This window comes from Typha latifolia, chromosome 7 (genome assembly GCF_019914945.1).
Source record: "Typha latifolia isolate L0001 chromosome 7, TyphaL0001v2, whole genome shotgun sequence".
NCBI lineage: Eukaryota > Viridiplantae > Streptophyta > Magnoliopsida > Poales > Typhaceae > Typha > Typha latifolia.
The window spans coordinates 10,535,369-10,562,938 of NC_133092.1; the positions used below are offsets into that span (position 1 = coordinate 10,535,369).

The 27,570-nt window shown below is 36.2% G+C and overlaps 1 protein-coding gene across 1 annotated transcript; it reads left to right on the forward strand.

The window, feature by feature from the left end:
• Positions 1-12,729: 12,729 nt before the first annotated feature.
• Positions 12,730-26,799, forward strand: LOC140792220 (selenium-binding protein 1-like). The gene is made up of 8 exons (XM_073143074.1): positions 12,730-12,894; positions 12,973-13,133; positions 16,422-16,617; positions 23,039-23,266; positions 24,901-25,132; positions 25,221-25,328; positions 25,416-25,688; positions 26,256-26,799. Exons 2-8 carry the CDS (start codon positions 13,007-13,009, stop codon positions 26,538-26,540), a joined length of 1,449 nt encoding a protein of 482 aa, XP_072999175.1. The 5' UTR covers positions 12,730-12,894; positions 12,973-13,006; the 3' UTR covers positions 26,541-26,799.
• Positions 26,800-27,570: the final 771 nt, after the last annotated feature.

Here is a 27,570-nt window from a genome sequence, read left to right on the forward strand (position 1 = left end):
TGTTGAAATATAAATAAATAAATTATTATTAAATTATTTTCTCTATCCTTAAAATTATTCTTTCTAATAATTCTAATTTAATAGTGTCCCAATTAAAACGATTGTGCTATGATTGAATTCGAATAAACTTATACAACATAAACCTCTTTATTATTTGAGCATTTAAAGGAGAAATTATAATTTATCATCATGTAGTTAGGCCTAATTTCACCATGTTTCCATATTCTTTCAACTTAAGCACTAACCATTACTTTTTCTATTATACCGGGAGGTAGCTATCCCACCAAAACAATATAATTTTCTAGTCTTTGAATTGTGATATAAGTTTGAAAATCAAAACCTAAGAATTGGTAATTATATATTATAACAAAGATGTAGATAAATGAGCATTCTTTCAAAATAAAAATGAATTACATCAATATCATATAACAATTAAAATTTATGCTCCAAAGAATTACACATGATCATAATTAATTCAATTTTTATGTTAAAGAGAAAAGCTTATTAGTTGATAATTATTATTTTAACTTGTTTGATTAATTAAAATAATTTAATTAATTAATTTGTTTGTTATCATCAAAATTAGATAGTAAACTAATAAAATTATAAGGCTAATAATAATAATAATGTGTACTTGATTTCTTTCTTTAGGGAGTTTGAATGAGATTAGGATCAAGATCGATAGCACCTTACCAAGCCATAACATTGAATGATGAATATTGAGAAAAGAGAGAGGAAAAAAAAACTTCCACCTGATTTCTCTAAATTGGAATCACCCCCACCTAGCCTGTGAGAGGATGATAGAGATGAGCAAAAGAGAGGGGCAAAAAATTAAATGGAAGGGGAAAATTTTCTTGACCCATGACTTAAAATATAAGGGTAATTTGGTCATTTTAGCTTTCATTAACGATAGAGTAACAATTACACTTTGGTTATGATCTCAGGGGGTTTAATTCTTAAGTTAAAAGAATATGGGGTATCCTAAAATTAGGCATAATTACAAAGGGTAAATTGCAATTTCTCTAATTTTAAAAATACTTATGAAGAAAATATTGAAAAATAGTTTTGACATGAATACCCCTCCAAAGTTTCTTATTTGTCTTGGAAATTTTATATTTGCATGTAAACCCTTAAAAATGCATTGTGTTTATATGGCTAATCTTTAGGTCACCTCCTAATAATTATAAGTTAAAATTTATTCATTTAATAGATGAAAAGACATAGATATTCTTTAGCTAAAAGGAATTTATCTAAATAAGAAATAAAATTTTTAATCCTTTTACAGTTTATAGTTAAGTTGATGACATTTTAACAGTTAGTTGCATTTTAGAGATCTTCATGCAAAAATTAAAGATTGTAAGAAATATTGATGCAAAAACTAAGTGTTTTGAGGAATATACATATAAATATAAATTTTAGAAAAATATACACATAAATAAAGGATTTTTGAATGCTAGTACTCCTGCGGTCAATAAGAATGTAAATTGGTTGGCGCATTAGGAGACAATTGACACGCATAGTGCGGAGCCGATGACCCCCAAATAAGAATGGATTGAGATTTTGGCTAAGAACTCCTATTTCAATTCTATTGTATTATCTTCTATGTCCTCGATGATCTCCAAGTCCTCTGTTAACATAAAAGTGATTACTTTGATACATTCGTATTCGAGGACAAACTTCTTATTACAATAGAAGTAAATGTGCCATTGGATGGAGGACGAATTAAATTGGGTGCCCCCTATTGATAGCCTACGCTGCAATTAGATGGGTCCACTACTGGTAGCAAGTGTCATAAATGGAGGACAAGCCTCGAGTGACTATGGTAGTTCCCGCAAGTCTGAAAGTTGCCATGGTATTTGATCATAGGCCTTTAGGTTATGAAGATTTTGAAGTAATATCTCAAAGCTTTCTCACTTCTCCACCGCCCGTGCATATCAAAAAGAATTCGACCGAATCTCTAATTGTGCTCTTAGATGGCCGGAGTTCGCTTTGAGAAGTACCATCATCAACAGACTACACGAGGACATTTAGGCTGAAGTCAAGGCTATAGGCCATAGCCACTAGCTAACGCTTTCTCTATAGCTTGGGTAACGAAGGAGAAGATCATAGAACTATTCAACACAATAAATTTAATCCAATGTGAAAATTTAACGCTAACTTTAATCTAGGATATAACAATTTACCATAGAGATACATATATATATAAATAACCAATATTTAAAAGAAATGTAAATACATAAAGGTTTTTATGTGAAAAACCTATAAAAGCCATAGATAAAAACCATAGATCCTTTCATTAGAATCAAATCAATCAATAATAATGTACAAATATAAGAATCACTTACTAACCTTCCGCTGAATTTCACAACTTTATCTGAAGTTTTCTTGCTCACTAGAACCCATAATGAATTATTTCTCATGGTTGATGAACCAATTTTAATGACCCTTGAGATTAGACAACCTATCTTAGTGGCCCTCGAAATAATAACTAGCTCTAACAAAGAATATAGTAGCAACAATAGATAAAATAAAAAAATCTCCGATGAATTTTGTTTTTAAAATCTTTTGATAGCCAAGAATGTTCCAAGGAAAACTTTCTAGGGCTCCAAATATCTTATATTAGTATTAACCCTCAAACTAGGGTTGTCGGTTTATAGAGAAAAAAAAACTAATTTAAATCAAACCAAAATTCAACCTTCCTAGCTCGAGCATTAGTAGAGTGTCCATTTAAATGCTTGAGGGTTTTTTTTTTCTCGTATTTATCTAAATGTTATGAATCAGATTTTAATCGATCTGTACGTAAGAAAATTATGATATTTTATGTGGTGGTAGCCTCATGAGTTAAAGTTCCAATGGTTCTTGTTTCACGAGAATCCAACGTTTGGACGAAAATATATTAATACAATAATGGAGCAAGGTCAAATAGGATAAAATAGTAGATAACTGACGTTGCGGCGGTCGTCGAAGTGTGACAGACATCCAAGGGTGGTAGTGGACGGCTGTAAGGTAGGGTGCCTTCTAGTGGAGGAAGATGGCTAAGGTTTGGAATGTTGGAATATTTCTATAGCTATGATCTACTCATAGAAAGATAAGGATAATCTAATGGTTATGGTAAAGATAAAGATGAGATAATAAAATAACTTAACTTAATCTTCATTCTATGATTCCCCTAATCAACACATGACTATTCCTATTTATAGGAGTAGAGATCTAGCGGATATGATCCACATGTGGATAATCCAATATATTTGAAATTCAAAATAATAAGATAAAGTTAACTAACTAACTTGACTCCACTCGACTTAACTTGACTTAACCCATATGGTCAGATTGTAACATCAATCTTCATACTGCCTGAAACATCATGAAATTGTTTGAGTACCCTTCCAATCATTCAAAAGATTTGTTACTCATTTCAACTCTTGCAAAGTGTATGATACGTAAAAATTGAAGTATTTGATAGTCATGTTATTACAAAGTATCCTAAATACATCAAAATATTTTTTTATACACGAATTGCCAATAAAAAATCTAGCACAATGGATCTCCACCACTGAACTTCAAAAAATCTACTCATTTTGTTTGCCTATGGTGTGCATTTCTATCTAGATTATTGAATGTGATTCTCACGACCGTAAGGATCACTCGCAGTGCTATTGTAGGGTTAGCAGGAGTTATGAGCAATTGCCGTGTCGCTGGCAATTGCTCATAACTCCTACAAGGAAGGGTCTTGCAGATCTGTAAGTCGGTCACCAAGGCGTAATCATTCTTCGACCACCAAACTAGCAACCCTTGGTTCAAAAGTGGGCAAAAGTGGGGAATGTGGAGGATAGCTACCTAACTCGGGTATTGTAGTTTGAAGAACATGAGGATGTAGGAGGGTGGTGGAGGTAGTGTGGGTGGTAAGCCTTCTCGGTGGTACATCTCAAAGAGGACTCGATTGGGCCATTTGTTGGTGCCAAGGTCTCTAGAGAGAGAGAGAGGGAGAGAAAGGAGGAATGAAATAATAATGTAACTCGCTAATCATATCCACTGACCTGACTAGGCTAAGCCTAAATAGATAGACTAAGCATAGACTATAACCTTCAAAGTGGTGCATAAGGAAATTGTGAAAAAAGAAATTCAAAATAGGGCTTGACTAATACACTATAAAAGTGAGAAATGAATTTTCACTATATGTAAATTAATTTGGGTGGGACTAAACAAGCTGCAATTTTGAGAGAAAAGATTAAAAATTTTGCTTTTATTTTCATTTATCATGTCATGTGGATATTTACAATTCGACCGCTATATTTTCTTTTAATGCATTAGAAACCATTCGAATTAACTTTAACATAGTATCAACTAATAAAATAATAAATATTTTATTAATTTTAAATATAAAATAAAATACTTACACAACCCTTAATTTGATATTAAAATATGGTTTCCTCTTTTTACTTTTGTCGTAATCTTAAAAAACTTACTCAAAGATGTTTAGTTTATTTTATATTTATAGCAATTTAATTCCTCATTATGATAATTATTGTTATTAACCAGCTTGATCTGATCCGTAATAATTTTGGATATATTTGAGGACGTGACTATTAAAGAGAATTTCAGAGGATCTAGCTGTTGGATCTTACTAAAATTTGGATATGTTATTGCCTTTGAAGAGAGCTTTCCAATGAATCTAAGATCTCAAATTTGGATGGCTAGATCTTGAGATATCGACCAAACAGTAGCTGAAGGTCGGATGAACCTTAGCTTGTTAGCCCTTTAATGGCTAGATATGTGCTAGGAGAACTCTTTTGGAGTGAAGAGGGAGAAGTTACTATAGAAGATGGGGATTAGGAATTAGGAGAGCTGACCAAGGACTTGGGCAGTGGAAGAAAGGATGTGGGAGAGGGCGCCAATGGCTAGAGCAAGAATGAGAGAGATAAGGGCAACAAGGCCGATCTAATTATTAGATAAACATCAAATTAGGGTTTTCGCCACGTAATTATAGAGGCTCACCCTTTGGTTGGGGTGTGGCGGATCTAACGAAGACTGGCCTAAGTCTTCTTATTCTAATTCTAATTCTTATTCTTAGTTTACTCATATAAATTAAGCTACATAGCTTGTAGCTCCTACGTGGGCTTTGTTTTATTTTGTTATGGATATGTACCCACGTTTGAATGCACAAAATAAGTTCTCTATGGATGTGAACTGATGCAGGCATTCACACGCGGGAGTTTGAACGTGGCTGACCACATTTGGACGCACATTTTGTGTTCTCTATCGATGCGAACTAATGCAGGCGTTCGCAAGGGCATTCGAATGCGCCCCCTCCTGAGTTCGAATGCGACCTATAGAAACTTTATTTTTTTAAAAATGGACAACTAATGCAATAAGAAAAGATTCCAGCAAGGTGCATCAGTATTTTGGGCTTATTGTGGCTTTGGTGTTATGGGCTTCTTGTCCGTAATCTTTGTGAAAATGTGGACTTTTCGCTTATATATTGTATTGAAACATTGACCAGCAGGTCACATGGTAATCACGTGGGTAGAACCCACGTGAGGGGCATGTCTTTGGTGGCGGGTGTTATAGTTTCAATTAGGGTTACTTACAACAAGACTTCCTAAATTATTATTCATTTTCAAATAAACCATCTCATTTAATTTTGGTTTTATAGTTTGACCTCCTTAACTATCTAAAATCTCACATAGTTGTCCCAATTATTTTGCCATAAAAAATCCTATATAGTTGTCACATAACCAATTTTAGGTATTATGAGAATTGTTTTAATTTTTTTTTAGACAGAAAAAGAATAGATAAGTCGAGGGAAATATGCTTATTTGATATTTAGATAATTATTTTAGGCAATTGAGGGGTGAAAGTGCAATTAAAAATAAATAAAAGGGTGTATGTAAAAATGACGATAGTTCATAGTCTTATATAAGACTAGTGCAATCAATTTTATATGAATACCTAATTTGGGAGATTGCTCCTAAAATAATTTTCTTGGTGAGGAATTTTCTTATAACACCCAACATTCAAGGAGACCTAAGAGTGGAAACTGGTAGGATAAAATCCGACTTGGCCTAATTATGTATCAGAGTTTTGCCTAATACGAGTTGAGATTTTTCTATCGGTCTTGAAATCTAAACCCATACGTCTATCCGAATAGTTTATATAGATATGGGTTAAAGAATAGTATTCGAACAAATATCCATATATCTTATATAATTTAAAATTAAACAACCCAGCCCTAAAAAAAATTCAAGGCACGACGCAATGGCCCATTGTGGCCTGCCTCATGTCAATAAATAATTATATTTAACGAGCATCTAGACAAATATTAATCAAAGAGGGTTATAGATACAAATAAGATATTAGTAATTTGTTGGCCGCCAAATGGTAGGTAGACATGATCATCGGGCGAGCCGGGCCGGGTTCGGGCCGGGCTCTTCGGGCCAACCGGGCTTAAGTATTTGTCCATGGCCCGACCCACCAATCACTCGGGCCGGGCTAGAATAGTCTAGCCCGTTACCGCCCGTTGGCCCGTGAGAGATCGGGCTAACCGGTCGGGCCGAGCCGACCTGACCCACCAATCACTTGGCCCAACCCATATTTTAGCTATTTTTAGAATTTTTTAACTATTAGCTTATTTTAAAAAATATATATTTATATTCCTCCATTTTAAAAAAATTAAAATAAATTAAAATTGTTTAAATGTGTGCTTAAAATAATGCAAAATGGTATAATATCAAAATATTTTTACTGTAGCAGCGGTAAATTACTGTAGCAGAAGGGCAAAGTACTGTAGCAGACGGGTGGGCTTAGTTGCGGGCCAAACGGGTGGGCTTTCGGGCCGGGTCGGGCGGGCAAAGAGTTGGCCCGTGCTTCCCATGGGTAGTTCGGGCTCGGGCCGGGCTGGGCCTAAACCGGGTCCGGGCCGGGCTTAGCCCGGTCCAAACCGGGCCGGGCCGGGTCGGGCCGGGCACGGGCGGGCTGGGCCATTTGATCATGTCTAATGGTAGGTGAGTAAGGGAATTTCCCATCTTTTTTGTTTCTTTTAGTTATGTATTTTATTTTCTTTATTTAAGGTACATTAGTTTATTTGAACATTTAATTATTTAAATAATATATACTCACTCATGCGATTATTAGCTATGTGCAATTAGTATAACTATTAATAGTAATTATAAATATTTGCACTTAATTATATCAATAACTTATATAAAGTTTTATTTGATCGATACAAATGAGTTCTAATTGGATAAGAAAACTAACTTCGAATTGTTTAAATAGTTTCAAATCCTAAGCCCTTTATTTGAGATGAGTGCACCATGATAGCAATGAGTTGACATTTTATTGATAGATGGGAGAAATATGTATCTTGTGCCTTCTGATCATGAATGTAAGTAGTTTTACCTCATAGATAACTTTCCAAATTAGGATATTATCTACACACACATATATATATATAGTCTGCTTTGACTTTCAGCATGCTGATCCTATATAAAGATGATTAAAGATGAGCATACTTTTATCAGATTAATTTAGGACATGAGTATGCATATGATATAGAAATGATTAGAGATGGATATATTATTCATATTTTATTTATCGATTTGATATATAGTATGAGTATGCATATTATATATATATGATTAATATCATCTATAAGAAATTTATGAAGTCATATTAGTAGGAAGTTGATAGTAAAAGAATGAGGATACTTGAGTAGGTGCCAAACTTAGGGGTGCTTGATGAGATGGCTATGGTCGCTAATATACAATATCTCATAGCGATGTCCGAGGTCAGTAAAGTTTGATGCGCATAGACAATCTAATACATACTATTTGCTAGCTAATATGCAGTGAGTTATCCTTATGAGATTTCTATCAGCTACTGGGTACTCAATTTGGATGAATGTTGATATATCTTTAACATATGACTATGTTTGATTATGACTGAGATACCTTAGCATATGACAGGGTATGCTCTAAGCTTTCATATAGGATTATGAAATCAAATATCGGGTATTAGCTATGCATAGTGGTCTAGTATGATGTGTCATTCAGAGTCGACATTAATAATTAAAATATTAAGAAATGCATTGATTCTATCATATGTTGATATACATGATTATCGAGTAGTCGTCATGTATCATATGTGGTTGTATTTAAAATTATCATAGCATGTTCATAGTCAGCATGCATTATGTTGATCTATTTGAGGAAATTATAGTATGGTTGTATATATATATATATATATATATATATATATATATATATATTGTTGAGGATATAGGTAACCCAACCCGCTAACCCTATACGATAACTTGCTTTTTAAACAAGTTTGGGTTTAGACTAATCATGTAATGCCCTCGCCTGGCACGGACACGTGCACGCCTATGCGCCCACACGGCACGTGCGACGCACGCGATAGGTCGGGTGGGGCCCGTCACGCACAGATACACTCTTGTGCATATATAATCATGACATCATCAAATAAAACCTGCTAACGTATCTATGATCACATAATCCATCACCAAATAAATCATACTATTAACCAAATAAACCTGTTAACATATGAATATCTAAGTCCACAATAATATACACTAGACCACTATATAATCTAGTAGTACCTACACAGGCCACGACAAATTATCAAGATACAACTAAAACAACTAATACAAGAGTACACTATGATTCGACCTATATTATACAAATCATCGTCTAATACAAAAGTATAAATATCAAATACTGGTACAACTCAATTTCTATATAAACAATTATTTATACCGTCTTGCACGTATAGCGCACCTCATCAATCTAAAATATCTTCTCGGAATATCTCAAGTCGCTATCACGTACCACATATCTGAGAGAGTTAGAAAAGAAATAAGGAGATTCATGAGCAAAAGGCTCAGTGAATAGACCTTACCCCAAATCAGTGATGTCAAACAGAGAGTAAATCATGTACTAGATAATATGAATCAGAAAGAGCATCATGTCATGAATGAATATATAAATGTGTCCTTAATAATACATAAATGAAAGGTAAATAATATGTCATAATTGATAAAAATATATAATCCTCGACAATGAATAAATACATCTCCATGTCATATTATCATTATCTCTCTCTCAAATATGACACATGATGCATGCCAATTATGACCATAATATGATATCAAATGCAACCATATATGATGTATATTGACCACTTGATAATCAGGTGAAAATGAAATCATATGCATTTCTTAATATCTCAGTCATCAATATTATCTTTGTATATCATCATACTAGATCACTATGCATAGTCAACACCCGGTACTTAATCACAACGACCTTTTGCCAAGAGCGCGTTCGAACGCTAGGGACCCGTGTTTGAATGAGATCGTTCGAACGCCTACACACGTTCGCAATGATAGACAATAGTATTTGCGCATTTGAATGTGATTGGGTGCGTTCGAACGCACCGCGGCAAAAATTATTGGTTTGTTAGGGTTTTAATTTAGTTGTTGGTTTGTTAGAGTTTTAACTTAGTTGTTTGGGTCCCTACAGTGAGCTTCTATAAATATGTGGAGGAAACTCTAATTGTGTATGATCTTTGATAATTAAAATTGGCTTTAGCCTTTATCTCCTTCTCAACTATCTCTAGCTATTGGCGCCCTCTCCCACCTCTTCTTCCACCGCCCAAGTCTTTGGTCGGCTTCCTCTAACTCCTAATTCTCCTTTTCTACAACAACTTCTCCTTTTTCACACCAAGGAGATAACTTAGCACTTATCTAGCCATTGGAGGGCGAACAAGCTAGGGCTTACTTGACCTTCGACCACTATTTGGTCGATATCTCGAGATCTAAGCGTCCAAATCCTGTGATCTTAAATTTGTTAGAAAGCTCTTCCCAAGAGCGACAACTATACAAAATTTAGGAAGATCCATCAGTTAGATTGCTCGCAAATCTCTTCGAAAGTTATGAGCCTAATCAAGTCCAAAGCTATTTCGGATCAGATCAGGCCGGTTCATAATAACTGGTATTAGAGCCAACATTCCTCAGACCATCATGGCTACCACAAGATCAAAGGCGGAAAAACAAACAAGCGATCAAGGCTTGGAGTGGCAGCGATTGACAATAGAGCTCATGGCGCAAACCCTAGAGCTCATGGCGCAAATGTTGTTGGAAATCAATGCCACCCTTGCTGACAGGAACCATTATCCTCCAACACGTACCCCTGAGCGTCATCAAAGACACGAAGATAGCCCCTTACCCAAAGAGGGGAACCAACGAGGACCGATCTTGGAGGCTCCATGGCAACAGCGCAATGAATCGCACAGGTGCCGCACCGACTTACCACCCTTGCATTCGAGGGCACCTATAGCCCCACATCCAAAGGAGGAGCCTTGGGATGAGTGGGAGGAGCCCCCCACATCAACCAAGAGTCCACCAGCAAGAGCCGCTTCACCGAGGATGCGAGAACGGACGCGATCAAATGTTACAACCCCGTACCGTTCGAGTTGATTTTCCTAAATTCAGCGGTGGTGACCCGTTGGATTGGATTTATAGGGTGGAGCAATTCTTCACATATCAAGGGACACCTGATCACCCAAAGGTGCTTCCGGCCTCATTCCACCTTGAAGACGTGGCAGTGAGATGGTTTCAAGCAGCACATCGCGCGTCCTTTTGCCACTTGGAAGGAGTTCGCCGACACTCTTTGTGTGTGTTTTGGACCCTCCGACTATGAGGACTTCTAAGCCATCTTGATGAAGCTAACCCAAATGACCTCTATAAGAGCCTATTAAGAGGAGCTTAAAAGAATTAGCAATCGAGTCTACGGGTAGTCGAACTCAACTCTCAAAAGCACTTTCATCTTCGGGCTTCGTCATGATATCCAAGCAAAAGTTAAAGCTACTCGTCCTACCACCTTGCTAGAGGCCTTCTCAATGGCACAAATGATGGAGGAAAAGATATGAGAGTTGAAGGCAATACACCAACCAAAGTGGACCACATTGGAGTTGACAACCATGGAGCAAACACCATTGAGCAACCCGAGACCTCCAGCCTCGGGTGTGCCACATTCAGGACAGACTCGGCCAAATCCAAGTGGGCTAGCCCCACCACGAACTGGGCCAGACCCTAAGGACTAGCCGAGGTTGATAAATCGATGCCTCCTACCAGCGGACATTGAAGATCGGCGCTAGAAGGGCCTATGCCATTATGCTCATAGAGGAGCTGATCAAGGATGATCTAGAGGGCGACATGGAGGACCAATTGCAGGAAGAGCATGGACAAACCGAAAAAGATACACAATCAATGAAGCAACTATATAAGGCTTGGAAACCACCATGGACACCTTGAGGACAAGGTGGTCGAAAACGTGGTGGAATGATATGACTCGGTCAAATTGGATCCACTTATGTCATTAAGTTCATTGGGATGAGCCTATTTATCTAGTTTATATTTGCTTGAGAGAATAAGGCCTTTTGCCAAGGGGGCGTATGAACGCCAGGGATCCGCATTCGAATGCCTGCACACATTCACAACGACAGAGAACAATATTTGCGCGTTCGAATGCGATCAGGCGCGTTCAACCGCACCGCGGCGAAAATTATTAATATGTTAGGGTTTTAATTTATTTGTTGGTTTGTTAGGGTTTTAATTTAGTTGTTGGTTTGTTAGGATTTTAACTTAGTTGTTTGGGTCCCTATGGTGAGCCTCTATAAATATGTGGAGGAAACCCTAATTGGGTATGATCTTTGATAATTGAAGTTGGCTTTGACCTTTATCTCCTTCTCAACTGTCTTTAGCCATTGGTGCCCTCTCCCACCTCTCTTTTTCTACCTCCCAAGTCTTTAGTCGGCTTCCTCTAATTCCTAATCCCTTTCTTCTATATCAACTTCTCCCCATTCACAGCAAGGAGATAACCTAGCACTTATCTAGCCATTGGAGGGCTAACAAGTGAGGGTTTACTTGACCTTCGACCACTGTTCGGCCGATATCTTGAGATCTAACTATCTAAATTCTGTGATCGTAGATTCGTTGGAAAGATCTTCCCAAGAGCGACAACATATCCAAAATTTAGGAAGATTTATCGATTAGATTGTTCGCAGATCTCTTCGAAAGTTATGAGCCTAATGGAGTCCAGAACTATTTCGGATCAGATGACACAGAGACTTTTTTTTATACTTTTGTAAGAATCTCTGATATATTTTTCATATTTATTTAGCAATTGAACTATAACATCCCGTAATATCATAAATTCAGAAAAATAAATATGCTCCAACACATGCATGCCTGTGTCTAGTGACCGATATGGTATCTATATACCTATATGTATCCAAAAGAAAAATATAAGTACGGTAAGACTTTAGAATTTTTAAATATTAAAATTATCAATGAAATTATTGTGCTCTTTTAAAAATACCATTTTGATAGTTAAATCTGACCATATAATTTAGATAAGAAAAAACTATTTTAACCCTTATATGAATTATTAAAAATAGTTTATGAGTACAATGAAAAATCTCATAATTTATTTATGTGAGACAAAAATTATTAATAAATATTTACAGTCTAAACTTAAGAGGGGCTTAGCCGCCTAGGTGATGTAGGGGGACCGATCTTCTAACGTGATCCAGAAACACGTGTATTCCGGTGGGCCCCATACGTTGTAAAGCTGTAACGTGATCCGAAGACTCCGTTTAAGTCGATCTCTCGACAAAATAAACTCCAGAATCTCGTCCAGGTACGACAAACCTCACTCTGTTCCCCGTTTCCCGTCCACGTGCATCTCCCGGATTAGAAATAACCCCGGTTTGGTGCATCCTACCCGGGCACCAATCACACGCCGTCACGCAGGTGCAACGGTTACTCCATCTCTCCCCGCCTCACCCTCCAACCCCAACAAAAATTATCCTCGCGACGTGAGCTCTTCTCGGCTTCCTTCCGTAATAAATAATTTAGTTGTTTTTGTTTTGATTTGGCACTTTTGGCTGAGTTAGTTTTGTTCCGGGGGGCGATCTGAAGACACAAACGATGGCGGAAGTGGAGCAGAGCAAGGGTTGCTGCGGCCATGGCGGAAAGGGTCCGGGCTACGCTTCGCCTCTGGAAGCCATGGCGGGGCCTCGGGAGTCCTTGATTTATGTCACTTGCGTCTACAATGGTAAGGAATGACAAGAAAAAGATCTTGCCTTTTTGTTCTATTTGATCCTTTGGTAGAGTGGGGTGGGGTCCTTCTGATTTGTTGTCTTTCTTGCAAATTACCACCTACATCATCGAGGTTTCCGTTTCCCCTTTATGTTACTTTTTTTGAGTATCCAAAATTACGAACGGCATGAAAATTATCAGGAATATACCTTCAAAATTTTCGAAGTTAAAGGGAGGCTTTAATATTGTTGATACGATTCAAGTGTAGTTCGTCGTTGACTGCTGATTGAGATAAGAAATATAGTTTTCTGGTGCTAATTTTGAGAGTGATGATCTAACTTTTTGGTGTCGGTAATTTTGATCTGGGCTTTTTCGATTTTGATTTTGAAGTCTCATTCCCTTTTTATATTGGTTAATTTCCTTGGTAATTTTTATATGTAAGAAATAAGAGGGCGCTTTGGAATAGTAAACTTCGAAATGAAAATCTTCTTTGTATATACTTTTAATACTGTGCTATTGAGAGATCTCCACTCTCCTTTCATGCTTGAACTCTAGTTTTTTACATGCACTTGCATTTGTTTAGTATTTTCTATGTAAGCAATCTTTGTTTATTCCTTGAATAGTCAGACAATTGGGAATATCAGATTAGGAAATTGGAAAATTAAAGCTAAGAATAATCACCACGGGTAAGAGAAGATGAAAAAGAAGACTGGGTCTGTTGGTTGGTTGTTTTGCATCTGGGATTTGATAACCTTCCACTTGACTCCTTATGTAAAGGAATAAGTTAAAGGGTGAGATCAGGAATCTTGATTGTAAGTAATTGTAACTATGCATTATGGCAGTAAAAGATAATTCTACAAGGTTTTGATTATAATCATGCTTTTGATTTGGTCACATATGATTGAATTTGAAATCGTATTGCTTTCTACCTAGCGCATCTTTTGCAAGTTTAATGAAATACATCAATCGTCTTTGATGTTAGGGGCTATTTGATACGAACCGGGTTAGATTGGATCGCATCATGAGGATATTGGACTTGATGGATCGTGCCTATTTATTTTTAATTGATTCATACTTATATAAGCCTTTAAGGCAAGTCTAGTTAAGCAATGTAAGCCACTAAGGTAAGTTTAATTAAGTCATGTAAGTCACTAAGGCAAGCAAGTCATGTAAATCTCTAAGGCAAGTCCTAGTTCGAGTCGTATAAGTCTTTAGGACTAAGTCCAAATAGGACTCATTGTACCCGATCTTTATATATGAATTTCTGATTGAATTCATTCCAAAGCCATTAGATTCGAAACTTCCAATTTTCTTACCCCTCAAAATCTTAGTATCATCCTACGTCTGGATTGGTCTAGATCTGGTCCATAACATTGGTATCAGAGTTGATCTTTCAACCTTCATCTACTTTTATGAAGATATCTTCTAATTTAGCCATCCGATCTGTGGGATATTAGAGTCATTAGAAAGATCTTTTTCAGGGCTACAACCTATCGAAATTTCATATCAATCCAACAACCAGATCTACTGAAAACTCTCTTGAAAGTTCTGTATAATTTTCTGTCTAGAAACTGATTCGAATTGGGTCAAGCCGGTTCGTATCAAATTGGTATCAGAGCTGATGTTTTTCGGATGATGATTAACACGTGATCTAAGATGAACACGGAAGGAGCAACCATAGAGGACTAGGAACTCATCTTTATTCATGTGGGTATTTCCCTAATGGCACCGCCATCTCCAGCGATCGTTGGCGAAGAGCCACCAGCAGGCAAAGGCATGGGTAGAGTCCATGGACTCATTGTGAGAATCATTGAAGAGAGTAATGGAGAGCTCCGAGAGAACTGAGAAGGTTGGCCAAGCCTTGACGGCAATTATCCTAGCTCGACACCACCCTCCTGCGCAGCCAGAACCATTGGCCATGATGGAACTAGCCACCCACAACTAGACAAACTCCACCCTTGAAGGAGATGGAGGAGAGCTCCAAACTAGCACAACCACTCCTCCTGCCATGGTGGAGGTCCCTCTACTACTGTAGAACCTTCCAAGGACCCATACCCTAACAATCACCTTCTCTGGCAGCCACCCTACTACACGGCCGTCCACCACCACTCTTGGCCATCTGTCACCCTCCGACGACCACTGTAATGTTGGATATTTACTTTTCCGCCCTATTTAGACCTCCCTCCACTATTTTATTTGTCTTTTTATCTAGACGTGTGATTTAGGTGAAATTAGAGCCATTCCATGATTATAAGTTCATAACGCCAGCCTATTCCCTTTCCTCACAAGGCCTATATAAATCTCTCTATCCCGGTCAGAAGTAGAAGGCGTTCTAGTAGGATCCTCACATATATAAAAATATTAAACCCTAAAGTCCCAACTAATTTGTTCGAATCTCTGAAATCTATGTATACCCTCTTCCCTCCATTTGCTGCTAACCAGTACTACATTCGCCAACCAATCTGGATAAATGAAAGGACAATCTTCCATTTTGTTTGGATGAGAATACCTTTTGTTTGAAAAAAAAGGAAGTTCTCATTGATTATGAGATCCCGCATGGGCCCTAGAGGGGGATGTATTCACGAGGCTATCACCACCTAAATTTTCATAATTTTTTTATGTCCAGATTGGTCAAGATCTAGTTCATAACATTGGTATCGGAGCTGACCCTCCGACCTCTATCCACTTTTCTAAAGATATCTCTTAATTTGGCCATCCGATCTACGAAAATTTAATTCATTGGAAAGATCTTTTCCAGGGCTACAACCTATCAAAATTTTATATTGATCCAACGATCAAATCCACCAAAAACTCTCTTGAAAATTCTGTACAAATTTCTGTCCAGAAAATAATTCAAATCGGGTCAAGACGGTTCATATCAAATTGGTATCAGAGCTGACCCTTCGATCTTCATCCACTTTTTTTAAGGTATCTTCTAATCTAGCCATTCGATTTGCGGGATATTAGATTCATTAGAAAGATCTTTTCCAAGACTATAACCTGTCAAAATTTCATATCGATCCAATGACCAGATCTACCGAAAACTCTCTTGAAAGTTCCGTACAAATTTCTGTTCAGAAACTAATTTGAATCGAGTCAAGCCGGTTCATATCACTACTCTTGCAGAGCAGCACAAGACTCAACTGAACGAAGAGAATATATTAATTCTGATCAATTGAATTTCTGTATCAATGATAATGATTACATTTTGATATCTTTTCTTTTTTCTGTTTATTACCATTATAACTATTATTCTACATTCCATAAAGTAGTTCTAAGGATTTTTAAACTGTATTATGCACAGGAACTGGAATAAACAAACCTGATTATCTGGCAACTGTGGATATTGATCCTAACTCACCAACATATTCTGAAGTTATTCATAGGCTTCCCGTCAGCTATGTAGGTGATGAGTTGCATCACTCTGGTTGGAATTCTTGCAGCTCTTGCCATGGTGACCCATCAGCAATTCGTCGTTTCTTGATCTTGCCTTCATTAATGTAAGTTGCATCACATCCATGTGATTTCTCCCGTTGTTGACTAAGTAATAGTATTTAAGATCTCTTGATTTGATTTGCTCTGTTCTTGCTATATAGGAGCCTAAAAATTAAAATTTTACGTATGATATTTTGATATACCTGATAAACTTTCTTGGCAGATTGATACTTTCATATGAACCTGTAGGAAAGTGAGTGCATTTTTTCTTGGAAACGAAATATTTCCTCTTTATCTTATGAGTACTAATTGACCAGCTACAGTAGTGTCCCTAGAAGAAAGAGGGTAAAATTATACTCCACAATTCCACATTCAGTTGTCTAATTATTAATAAGAATGCAAAGATGTAGGTCATAAAAGAAGACCTATCCTTCATCATTATAATTGATGATACTTGAGTCCTAGATTTTTGAAGTGTAGAAGTGTGTTGCCTTCAAGGTCTTTGTGGGAAAGTACAACCCTTGGATCAAATAGAAATGTCAATGAAAATGAAATTTGTGAAGTTCATTAGGGAGTAAACTTGTTTTGCTATTATGATTTGATACAACACTTATTTCTTTGTTCAAGCATGTTGGCCCGACTAGGCAAACTTAGAGAGGGGGTGAATTGGGTTTACAAACGAAATAAAAAGATAAAGTATGCAAGAATAAACACAAATTATAATGATAATGAAAAATTTAAAGCTTCATGCAAATTGAGAGAATGCAAATAAATAACTTTAAGTTTATGTGTATGATTATGCTATGAAAACTTAAATGAAATAAGCAAAGAAAAGAAAGAAAAATATAATAGTAAGATTTATAGTGGTTCGGCCGATGTCTGCGTTCACTCCTCAAGGTTCTTTCCTTAAGAATTTACTATGCATAGAAAGACATACACCAGTAGCTTACTAATATTCTAGCAACTTTTACACAAGATTTATCCCCCAAAATCTTTTTTCTCAAAACAACTTTTGCAGAGTCAAGAAGCCCACCAACTTCTTCTAAGAGATCTATTCGATCTCTCACCTACAAACCACAAGGCTTTTCCACCTCTATAAATCACACTGTGTAATAACTCCCAAAGAGTTTGATTTATAAATTAATCTCACTAAAAGAAAGAAAACTTGTCAAGTGGGAACTTCTTTTCTTCTCCAATATAGTCTGAACTAGATTACTCTTTTTTGTATCCTCTAATTTATTTTTAATTTCCTTCAACATGAGGTTTAGATCTTCTTTTATAGGCTTGAGAAGGCTCTCTCCTATTTAAAATAATTTAAAACAATGAAAACTATTTTGCAAAGCATTTAATGGGTACAGATTTTGGTCAGATTTTTTGTTATGCCTTGCAACACTTTGTTGACAGCTAAAACAGTTAGATTGGACTTTGTGATCAAAAGATAAGTTGAAGATCTTTGAGTCATCCTTCCAACCTAAGAAGAATTACATCAAAAATAATATTTTTCTGAAAAATTATGGTTAAAAGAGTAAACTGTGTCTAGAAGATGTCAGCCTGAAAAACAACTAAGAATAATCAATTTGTAGGCCCTATTGCACATAGGTAATATCTGAATTTCAAATATATATGTATATGAAAGTTATAGAATATCAAGTATTTTTCACAGATGTAATATTATATTTATTAGATCACTATAAAGAAAGTTATAAATAATAAACCAGACATGTGTCAATAATGTATTTGTCAGAAATACAGTTTTGTAATTTCTAAATTGTGACATAAATTTGAAAACTAAAACCTAAATTTTTTATTATATAGCAAAGAGCTTCTTAATTACTATTTTAACTTGGTTGGTATAATCAAAATAATTCAATTGTTGTTATGATCAAAATCAAATAGTAAACTATTGAAATCATAGGGCTAACAAAGCATAATGTGTAGCTTGATTTGTGCGATTAAACCAAACAATAATATAGATGCAAAAGACAAAAGAAGATAGAAGATTTATGTGAATAGTCGTCCTCTTTAAGGAAGATCAATCACTATATTCAACCCAAACCAAAACAACCACACATGAAATTTTATGTGCTCCCCTAAATTGTCGCAAGCCTATATAATTATCACAAGCTTTCTCAGTGCAAAACTTCTAATAGGTTACCAAGCCATCTCTCATTCTGCCCCTGATGGGCTATTTATAGCATTCGGGTCTTCCTTTTCCTTTAGAAATAGAATACTTAGAACTAGGGGCATACTCGAGCTGATCTTGATTGACTTTCTTTCAATTTGATCAATTTTCGAGTTGATCCAACTCGAGCTTTAATAAGCAAAATAGTTTTTCCAAATTAAGCTGAATTCAAGTATGATGCAAGCTTAATTCAAGTTTGAATCAAGGTTCCTAGTATCGGGATCGGGAATGGTATCGGCCGTCCAGAAAAACGATACGTATCGGCTGTATCGGCCGTTCGTATTGGATCGGACTATTTTTTAATTATATAAAATTCTAAATATTATTTAAAAATACTGAAAAATCAGAAAAATTTAGAAAAAATGACAAAAAATAAGAAAACAAAAATTACTCACATATGAAGTCTAAAAACTTAAAAAAATATATTAACTTACTCAAAATTTAAAACTTTGTTAAATACCGAGGCGGTTCTCGTAAATTTTTATAGTCTTCATCATCATAATCACCATAAGTTTGTAAATATTGATGTCTGGGACCTGATGTTCCAAAAAGTGATTCCATTATACTAGTTATATTGTATGGATCTTGTTGTGTGACTTGCGTTTGAGGAGGATAATAACCAGTATTTGGATCTTGTGCCTGAGAATACTGAGGATACTGAGGATAATAACTAGCATATAGATCTTGTGATGGCTCCAAATAATAAATATTCGATGTACCATAATCATAGGAACCAAAATGCATCTCATGACGACGTCGCTGATATATATATATATATATATATATATATATATATATATATCCTCAGTTTCTCTATCTTCACTCCTTATGCCTCCTTGATTTTCCTCAACAAATATAGATGGAACGATCTCACCACCATATGTATCATCAGGACTATGACTAGTACTAGTAGGTATACTATCTCTCGCTGCTGAATGACTCGTACCAGCCTCTGCCCTCGTCATGGTCTCCCCCAATATTTTATCTAACCATGGGTTATTTCTGTCATCTAATAACCTGTCCTCTATTTCTCTGATCCATGGAGTCAAGGGGTTTTCTTCATTAAAAACATGATTTAAATCAATCAGTTGTTCATTTTCTGCCTTTCTTCTTAAATCTTTCCCTCAATCTCATATTATAATGACAACAAACTAACTTCTCCAATCTTTCTATTGTCAATCGGTTGCGTCTTTTTGTGTGGATTAAGAAGAAAGTACTCTAATTTTTTTCACAATGTGATGAAGACACAATTTGACTTAAAATCTTCTTTGCTATTGGCGTCAAATTTGGTGCCTCCTCCCATCCATAAATAGACCACCATTCAGCTGGAGTGTTATGAGATATAGCTGCAGCAACTTTAGTAGTACTGAATTGCCCAACTCTCAATCTATATCTCTCCATCTGAAATTAGAAATATATTATTAGCTTATTGATTATATTGAAAGTTAAAACTTGAAACAAATAATAATAAAATTATTTAATTGAATCATAACTCATTTTTTTATCGCACAGGATTTGTTTATGAATATCGAGCTCAAGCTTACTGATTACCTTTCTAACCCCAACAAGACTTCACTATCATTATTGACATTTTTAGAGAATTGAAATCTTAGATTAAGAAAATACCCTGTAGAAATTTAAAATTTGTAAACATTCAAATTTTTAAATATTCATAAATAAAAGTAAATTAAAACTTAAAACTTAAAAGCATGCTTACCAGCAGTGTGTATATCTCTATGTAGTTGTTTGTTCAATCTAAAATCAATCATCTTCCACCACTTCCTATAACTTTGGCCCACATTTTTTTTATTGATTCTTTAGCTATGTCTATTGCCTCATATAAGAAACCCATCTCAGACTTGTCATCACTGTCTATAAATCTTAATACTTTGACAAGAGGCTCAAATACTGTGGTGGCAATTGTAATATTATCCCAAAATGTATTTCTAAGAGCCATATTTTTTAAAATTTCACCTAAAGATTTATCTTTAGGTTTAATATTCTTAATTTTCATAGACCATTCCTGTGATGTAAACATCCGCATAATATCATCCTTGTAGCGCATGATGCTCTCCAAGGCTAAAAAGTGAGTGGCAAATCTAGTGACGCCGGGTCTGATGATCTCCCTACCACCAGTCATCTGCCTGAGTAAATTAAGAACCTAACCATGATTATATATAAAATTTGTTAACCTCTGACCTTCACATATGACCATGTCAATTTCAGACTCTTTTACAATATCCTCTAATATCAGATCAATACAATGTGCAGCACATGGCGTCTAATATAAATGAAGTCTTTTAATCATCAGTAAATTTTTAGCAGCTTTATAATTTGCCCCATTATCAGTAACCACTTTGACTACTCTTTTTTCACCGATTTCTTGTACCAACTCATCCATCAACTGACAAATATAATCTGCATTTTTGAAATGAGCAGTCGCATCCACAGACTTCAAAAATATTATCCCCATGCCAGAGTACACTAAGAAATTAATTATATTTCTTCTGTTTTATATACTCCACCCATCACACATCAGTGTACAACCAAATTCATCCCAATACCGTTTAAATGTCTCAATATAAGTATGAAGTTTATCTACCTCTGAGTCAAGATATTTAGTATCAATATCATTTGAATTAGGAGGGGGAACACTAGGCCCTACTGATTGTATATCATCCACCATAGTGTGATAGTAAGGGCTATCAGCTACATTGAAAGGAATATGGTTGTAGAAGAAAAATTTGGAGATAGCTCTACCAATGTGTTTTTTTGCATTTTTAATTCCTTTGAGAGCTGTCTTGATTGAAGTCTATGTACGACCCCTTTTTTCTAAAGATATATATCCATTGGTCCAATATTTTCAAACTCTGCTGTAACACCAGGAGTCCTATAGGTAAAACTGCTGCCCCCATATTTTCTCTCTCCTTGTATATTAACTGATCTAGATCTCTAAAAGTTACCACCAGTGCTTCTTCTCATCTATTCCTCTTCTCTATGCATATTTCTGCTCTCTTTCATTACCTTCCTCATCCTCCTCACTTTGCTCACTGCTATCATCATCAATGTGTACAAGATTATACATCAATTCTTCATGAATCATTGACTCTCTTTGTTGTGCAGATTGTTTATCCTTCTTTTTGTCAATTAAATAAGCCAACATCTGCTTTCTAACTTCTAAAGACACTTGAGTGCAAGCTGCTACATTTTCTTGTCTTCCAGCTAAATGTTCTTTCAAACGGCTGACACCACCACTCATTTTCTTTCCACACCAGTTGCATTTAACGTGTCTTTTATCTTGCCCAATAGTGCTGCAATGTTGCCACCCAATGTCGGTATCATATGACTTCTCTTTTGGAGCCATTGCTATTTTATCTCTGCAACTAAAAAACATAAACAAAAATCAAAATAAAATATAAAATAATTTAAAATTTATGAGGCATAACTGAATAAACAGCACCAGGTGGTGCTGCTGCTCTGCTGGCAGAGAAGTCTCTGTTGCAGCTCACAGCAGCTGCTGCAGCACCTGCAGTAGCAGCAGTTGGTGCGCAGCAGCATCTACTGCAGGTGCAGCTGTTGCACAATGGAAAAAAATAACTGAAAAAAAATTTACCCAAGGTCGCCGGAGATCGAGGTCGTCGGATAACGTCGCCGAAGGTCGAGGTCACCAGAGAGACGGAGATCTACTCACTACTCAGTCACTGGTGAGAAAGAGAGTAAGAGATCCGTGAGAAAGAGAGAAAGAAAGAAAAGAGAGAAAGAAAAAAAAGAGAGAGAGAGGAAAAGAGAGAAAGAGAGAGAGAGAGAGAAAAAGGAGAGAGGCAGGTGGGGGGTGGGGACATCAATTATTGATGTCCCTCGGGTCAGATCCGGGTCGGATCCGAGCCGTTCTCACCCGTTTCGGTCGGGATTGGCCGAAACGGCCGATTCCGACCGAAACGGATCGGGTTTCGGCTGAAATGGCCGAAACCGCAGCCGAAACCAGTCCGATTGGTTTTGGCTGGGATCGGGATCGGCCGAAACTGGGAACCTTGATTTGAATTGAATAAGCTTGATGGGCTATTTCTTTCAAGTTAAATTAAGCTAGTTTGATCAGGTCACATCGTCATGAGGTGCATCCCAATGTGGGGTTACATAATCTTAGCACCTTCAAGTCTTGGCCTCCTTCATCTGGGTTACCTCCATGAGTTTAAAGCACCTTCTTCCAGTGTTGTTATGTTGATGTATACATGAGTTTATCTTTTACTACTTCCTGTCATTTCATATTTTTACTTGTGAGGTTACTTTTCTTCTGCCTTGTAAAGGTCAAGCCGCATATATGTTATTGACACTGCCACAAATCCAAGAGCCCCTTCTTTGCATAAGGTGGTCCATCCTGAAGATATTGTGCAGAAGACTGGACTAGCATATCCTCATACCTCACATTGTCTTGCATCTGGTGACATAATGGTGTCTTGCCTTGGAGACAAAGATGGAAATGCAGTTGGGAATGGCTTCCTCCTCCTGGATTCAGATTTCAATGTGAAAGGGAGGTACTGCTTCTTTCTTTCAGAATGTTCATTTTCCTTAAGAAGTACTATAGATATAGAATTATACACACTCACATGAATCTTTTTCTCTGATCACAAATTTATGACTCATTATTGGACATAATAATCAAATTATCAGATCTTTACCAGCAAAATGGAGTTGGCATCCTTGACTTTAGTTCATTCTATTGAGCTGGTAAACTGATCTTTCTGTAGTTCTTTAAAAGAGAAGTTTATTGCCTTTATAGACTTTTTGGAAGTTAAAATTATATTAGTTGCTCAAAACAAATATAGTTTGGCAAGTATCTTTCGCGTTTTCCATTTAAAAAATTGAACAACCATGTAGCTGTAGAAACAATGAAATATGTATTAGTTGCTCTATGAATATAGTTTGGCAAGAATCTTTCGTGTTTTCCATTTAAAAAATTGAACAACCATGTAGCTGTAGAAACAATGAAATATGTATTAGTTGCTCAATGAATATAGTTTGGCAAGAATCTTTCGTCTTCTCCATTTAAAAAATTGAACAACCATATAGCTGTAGAAACAATGAAATATGCTGAGGGTAGTTGGCACTAGAAAGATTAAAGGTACTGTCCTTCCTCTTCTTTTACTGATTATCTTTTTGCATCCTCCTCCTTGGCTGAGAAGAATGAATTTGTGATTTCAACTTCAACCTACCTATATTTCATATGAACCCACCATTTTACATTGAATCACACAAACACTCTACTCAAGCTATTGTGGGAATATAATGACAATAGGAAGGATGTGTTAGGGTGTTTTCTCCGATTTAATGAAAATTGAATGGGTCAAACTAAAATAATGAAAAGACAGGGTTAAACTGCAATAAGTAAATAATGTAGGTTTAAAATGAAAATGAAAATATCCCTTTGAGTTTCCATGTTCTTGTAGGAAATAGAAGTGATGCCCATTGACCTGGCACCTCCACTTTAACCTCCATCGTTATTGTTGCTCAAGTCACAATTCACGTTAATTAACTTCTACTGCATAATAGCCATTGGTCTCCGGGAAAAACACTTGCAGGTTTGTCATGACTAATTTATGAGGACAACAACAATGTTGCCTAGTATTTAGAAGAATATCCATGTTAAAAACTGCAAAAGTTCCTTATGCTGCAACATGCAAAGCAAACTTCCTTATATCTGTGTTTATACATATTTATCCTATTGTTATTAGATCCATCGACATACCAAGTTACTGAAAATGTTATCTTGTGAGTTGCGACCAAGGAAACAAAATGTCTCAGGATAATAGGAGAATGATAGGCATTGTGTCTATCTGTTCTTCACCATCCACTAGTACTTGGCACATGATTATTGTTTCTAGTGTATTTAGAGGATAAAATATTTATATGACATTTTGAGTTTGTCAGTTAGTGTGACAATATGATCTGCCTTGTCTGGCCAAGAGGTAGCAGTTCGAGCTGCAGAAACAACCTATCTATTAATGAGGGATAAAACTGCATACATCTTTGCCCTCCTTAGAACACACAGTAGTTGGAACCTTGTGCATAGGGATGTTGTTCATGTTACCGAACATGTAATGAGTTATGACAATTGAAATTGTTTTTCAATTTGGAGATCTTATTTTCATTTCCTATTGACTAATCCTAGGTGGGAAAAGCCAGGTCACAGCCCATTGTTTGGCTATGATTTCTGGTACCAACCTAGACACAAGACAATGATCAGTTCATCGTGGGGAGCTCCTTCAGCTTTCAAGAAGGGCTTCAACCTTCAACATGTTCAGGATGGGCTTTATGGAAGACACTTGAATGTGTATAGCTGGCCTGATGGTGAACTGAAGCAGACATTAGACCTTGGCAATGAAGGGCTCCTTCCCTTGGAAGTTCGTTCTGAATCTGAACTCTTTATATTGATGTTATCATATAAGATCGTGTTTTTGTGGTTTATTATTTTACTATTGTCATCTACAGATAAGGTTTCTTCATGACCCTTCAAAAGACACTGGCTTTGTTGGATGTGCTCTGACTAGCAACTTGGTGAGGTTTTTCAAAACTAGAGATGGATTGTGGAACCATGAGGTTCGTCCAAGTTCTTTGTTCATGAAATGTATAAAGTTTCAGTATGCAAAACTTGCACCAACCACTAATCTCTTTTTAAATTTATAGATTGCTATATCAGTGAAACCATTGAAGGTGCGAAGCTGGATTCTCCCAGAAATGCCAGGGCTGATAACTGATTTCTTGATCTCACTTGATGATCGGTATCTTTACTTTGTAAATTGGTTGCATGGGGACATTAGGCAGTACAACATTGAGGATCCTGCAAAGCCTGTATTGGCTGGACAAGTATGGGTTGGTGGACTTCTTCAGAAGGGAAGTGATGTAGTCTACTTAACAGATGATGAGAAAGAATCACAGTTCGAAGTTCCTGCAATCAAGGTATATTCTAGTTAGATGTTAATGGTCAAGTAGCGCTGGCTATTTTCATGTCTTGTGTTTGAAGATGTTATTTGCTCCTTATTTCTGGTAAGAAAATTGCTTTAATAAAAGAGAAGTAAGGAGCTGAAAAAAGAAATATTCAGTCATAGGAAGAGAAGAGGTGATGAACTTCCACTAGAGATAGAGGCATTGCCTATAAATTATGATACAGAGATATTCAAGCAACCATGAATATTATAAGAGTATAATGAAAACAACCATGTCTTTAGTCCCAAGTATTTCGGGTCAGCTAAACTATATAAGAATACAAGGGCTTCTAGAACTGAAAATTGTTTGGCAGCACAGTTCAGTCATATTTTATTTCCTATAAATGCATCTCGTGGCATCAGTGATTCAACCTCCCATCTCCTAGTTCAGTCATATTTTATTTCATTTATGGGATTGTTTAAAATCAAGACTAGCATATTCCGATGCATTTTCAAATTTGGATACTTGTAACTCTATATAACAGTGTTGCATTATGCAAGAGCAGTTGATTAACTAGTGATATCCTTTTCTGATTATCAGGGAAATCGGCTTAGAGGAGGACCGCAAATGATTCAGCTGAGCCTAGATGGAAAAAGACTCTATGTAACCAACTCTCTCTTCAGCGTATGGGACGATCAGTTCTTTGGTCCAGACCTCATAAAAAAGGGTTCTCACATGTTGCAGATTGATGTGGATACGGAGAAAGGAGGGCTTTCTGTGAATCCTAATTTCTTCGTTGATTTTGGTTCTGAGCCCAACGGACCGTCTCTAGCCCATGAGATGAGGTATCCTGGTGGTGACTGCACTTCTGATATATGGATTTAAGGATGTTTCATCTTTGATAGAGGTTGAATAAAAGTTAATTCCACGTCATGCTGTAGTACTCACTAGAGTAATATCATGGTCTTCTATAACTTTCCCAGGATCTCGTCTTTATAATGTAAAGACGATTTGCTACTTCAATGCAAGAAACTCTCCCGTTGGCAGTCTAGCACATGAGATGTGCTTGTTCTTCTCCCTAAGAAATTTACTTTGAGTTGTATGCACAATTAAGTTTTAGAAAAGTTCAAACTTGACATGCTTAGATCTAATGTTCCACCTGCTCAATCTTAGCTAAAATGATGTGTTCCTCCTATATTTAGAATTGGTATCTCCTTCACAGTATCAAGTTAGTTTGCATCCTTGGATTGCTGATGAAGTGATGAGTGAACAAATAATTTATTTGTTTTCTCTTCATTTTGTAATAAAAGAACAAGTGCTTAGCATTGCTGAAAGCTATCTATGAAAAGCAAATAGGGATTGAACCAATGCTTAATACCAATTAAAATTGACAGAAGCATTTGGAATAGCGTCATATGCCTTAAAATTTAGCATCATAAGATGCAATTTATTGCAACCATAATAAAGTAAACCAAGGAACTTGATATGCAACAATTATAAAGTCAGCCAAGTAACTTCATATATTACAACAAATTAATCTGTGGAAACATCAAAATATAACTGAGACATATTCTGGTAGGAATAATTTTTGCTATAACTTACTTTGACTGATTATCTTAACATTAAACTATGTGGTTGATTTAAATCTAGGAATGAGATAGGAGTTCTTTGAATTAAACTATTTTTACCATTAAACTTGGTGGTTGACTAACTATCGTTTTTGTCTTCTTCTATAATGCAAAACTTTTTTATTTTTATTTTTTATTGTGGTTTGCATCAGTTCTTTGAATAATTCCTTGATGTAGACGTTAACGACTAGGTGACACTCAAAGTGTCAAGTTATGAATGGCCTAGCTTCTTGGTCCTTGTGACCAATTCTGCAGTCAAGAAGTTTGTAGAAAAGATGAAGAAGATC